The 2,932-nt window shown below is 48.2% G+C and overlaps 1 protein-coding gene across 1 annotated transcript; it reads right to left on the bottom strand.

Annotated features, from left to right (window-relative positions):
* Positions 1–512: 512 nt before the first annotated feature.
* On the bottom strand, positions 513–2,396 carry LOC311117262 (filamin-B-like). Its single transcript, XM_084192233.1, has 2 exons — positions 2,131–2,396; positions 513–2,034 (listed from the first exon to the last, which is right to left on the bottom strand). The coding sequence occupies exons 1-2, from the start codon at positions 2,390–2,392 to the stop codon at positions 1,850–1,852; spliced, it is 447 nt and encodes a 148-aa protein (XP_084048359.1). The 5' UTR covers positions 2,393–2,396; the 3' UTR covers positions 513–1,849.
* Positions 2,397–2,932: the final 536 nt, after the last annotated feature.

Below are 2,932 nucleotides of genomic sequence, written 5' to 3'. Positions count from 1 at the left end.
TGCACACACACACACGATAACATACGCACTATACACACACGTACACATGGATTTTGTGTTGTAGATATGTGGTAGTGGTGGAGTAGGGGCCTGAGGGAACACAGTTAATATGTTGTGAAATCTGTGAATGTATTGTCGTGTTTTTTAAATTGTATAACTGCCTTAATTGTGCTGGACCCCAGGAAGAGTAGCTGCTGCCTTGGCAGGAACTAATGGGGATCCATAATAAATACAAATACACATATCTGTAGTGTGTGATCTCAGTAGTTAGTGTGTGATCTCTACTGTGTGATCTCTAGTGTGTGATCTCTAGTGTGTGATCTCAGTAGTTAGTGTGTGATCTCAGTAGTTAGTGTGTTATCTCTAGTGTGTGATCTCGTGTGTGATCTCAGTAGTTAGTGTGTGATCTCTGCAGCGTGTGATGTCTGCAGTTAGTTAGTGTGATCTCCAGTGTGTGATCTCCAGTGTGCGATCTCTGTAGTATGTAAAGAACCACATTGAGCTTGACAGAGATCCTTAAAGACATCTTTATTGTGGATCAAAATACTGTCTTACAACACTTTAAAGCCCTTTAACAGACAAGGTTATTTTTGTTCTGGAATACTGAGTAACAAAGCTAAAGAGCGGGCGGGGGTTAGAACATTTAGCAGGAACACAAAGCTACATTTGTTCTTTATTCTCTGTTCAACACCTCTATTCAATTTAACATTACAGTTAGTCCTGTTCTTATTCAACACTAGTATCAGGACATCACCTACTACAGTTATTCATAATACTAGTGACATGGACATATTAACACTATAGTTATTAATACTTTGATGCTAGTCAATATGCAGTAAGATGCAGTTATAACTGGGTCAGTCAGTCACTGCAGTGGTGCTAGTTACACCTTTAAAACAAGCAGTGTGTGATGTTATTGGGGACGGCTAATCTGGGTGTTTTACTATCATTACTAACGTACTATTCATGTGTTATTAACATGTCGTAAACCCTATACTAACAGTTATTAACCTACACTCACTTTCATTATTGTTATGGTTAAGACGAGCTAACACCAGGCCACACTAGCAGCAGCTAAACAAACCTTTTAGAATTAGCATTATGAACACACTGCACTAGAATTAGGCTATTCTCAGACCAATATACTATGTCTGCTAGGCTAACCCCTATACCAACACTATGCTACGATACGCTAGGCTAACCCCTATACCAACACTATGCTACGATACGCTAGGCTAACCCCTATACCAACACTATGCTACGATACGCTAGGCTAGCACTAGCCCACAGCTAAACACTGCGTGGGGAAAGGAAGGTACATGTTGCTAAGCTAGTTTACAGTAATAAAAAGGTGCATGTTTCCCCTCTCTATGACTACTAATGATTATGATGGGTGAGGGGAGGAGAGAGGGGTGAGAGAGGGATGGGGGAGAGAGAGGGATGGGGGAGAGAGAGGGATGGGGGAGAGAGAGGGATGGGGTGAGAGAGAGGGATGGGGTGAGAGAGAGGGATGGGGGAGAGAGAGGGATGGGGGAGAGAGAGGGATGGGGTGAGAGAGAGGGATGGGGGAGAGAGAGGGATGGGGGAGAGAGAGGGATGGGGGAGAGAGAGGGATGGGGGAGAGAGAGGGATGGGGGAGAGAGAGGGATGGGGGAGAGAGAGGGATGATTATGATGGGGAGGGGAGGGGGATGAAGAGAGGAATATTCAGTGTTTATGCATTATTGTTTGGGTTATGGTGTATGACTTTGGAAGGTTCTAATCTGATTGCTATGGAGACAAAGGGCTAGTTTGGAGGGTTCTGATTTGCCATTGGCCTCTAGACAGTAATGGAGTTCAATCTGATTGGTCTAGACAGTGATGTGGTAGGGGCTGCCAGGGATGTGCTGTTCTCCCCACTTCACTACCAGGATGTACTCTCCCTTCTCCTTGAGCTGGTAGCTGATGTTATAGATACGGTTCCCAACGTGCTTCACCAGAACCTCCTCACAGGGAACCCTGGGCCCGTCAACACCCACCAACAGCATGTTACGACCTGGGGGGAGGACAGAACAGGGTTAACACACACACACTATAACCTGAGAGAGAGATCGAAACAGTCACACACACACACCTGAGACTAAACACACACCTGCTTTGCTGCAGTCGACGGTGAAGTTGTTCTTCTGGCCGATAAAGCCCTTTGATAGGCCGAGACCCTTGGCTGTCACACAGCTGGCGTCGGTTTGGCTGGGAGCTCCCTGGTGGGAAGAGCTAACCTGGCGAGTCACAGGGTCGACCATGACGCTGGACGTCTCGTGGTTACTATGGCTACTGACCAGCTTGGAGCCTGGTGGAGAGAGACAGAGGTTAGAGTGTAGAGTCTGAGGCTTGATGGTTTTTTTCACTGACATCCCCACTCGGGCTCCCGAGTGGCGCAGCGGTCTAAGGCCCTGCATCTCAGTGGTCTAAGGCCCTGCATCTCAGCGGTCTAAGGCCCTGCATCTCAGCGGTCTAAGGCACTGCATCTCAGCGGTCTAAGGCCCTGCATCTCAGTGGTCTAAGGCCCTGCATCTCAGCGGTCTAAGGCCCTGCATCTCAGTGGTCTAAGGCACTGCATCTCAGCGGTCTAAGGCACTGCATCTCAGCGGTCTAAGGCACTGCATCTCAGTGGTCTAAGGCCCTGCATCTCAGCGGTCTAAGGCCCTGCATCTCAGTGGTCTAAGGCACTGCATCTCAGCGGTCTAATCTAAGGCCCTGCATCTCAGCGGTCTAAGGCACTGCATCTCAGCGGTCTAAGGCACTGCATCTCAGCGGTCTAAGGCACTGCATCTCAGCGGTCTAAGGCACTGCATCTCAGCGGTCTAAGGCACTGCATCTCAGCGGTCTAAGGCCCTGCATCTCAGTGGTCTAAGGCACTGCATCTCAGCGGTCTAAGGCCCTGCATCTCAGTG

The sequence above is a fragment of the Coregonus lavaretus genome (genome assembly GCF_964263955.1).
Source record: "Coregonus lavaretus genome assembly, contig: HAP1_SCAFFOLD_1763, whole genome shotgun sequence".
Classification (NCBI taxonomy): Eukaryota; Metazoa; Chordata; class Actinopteri; order Salmoniformes; family Salmonidae; genus Coregonus; species Coregonus lavaretus.
The sequence above is the reverse complement of the archived record's forward strand: the minus strand, read 5'-3'. Positions and strand labels throughout refer to the sequence as shown.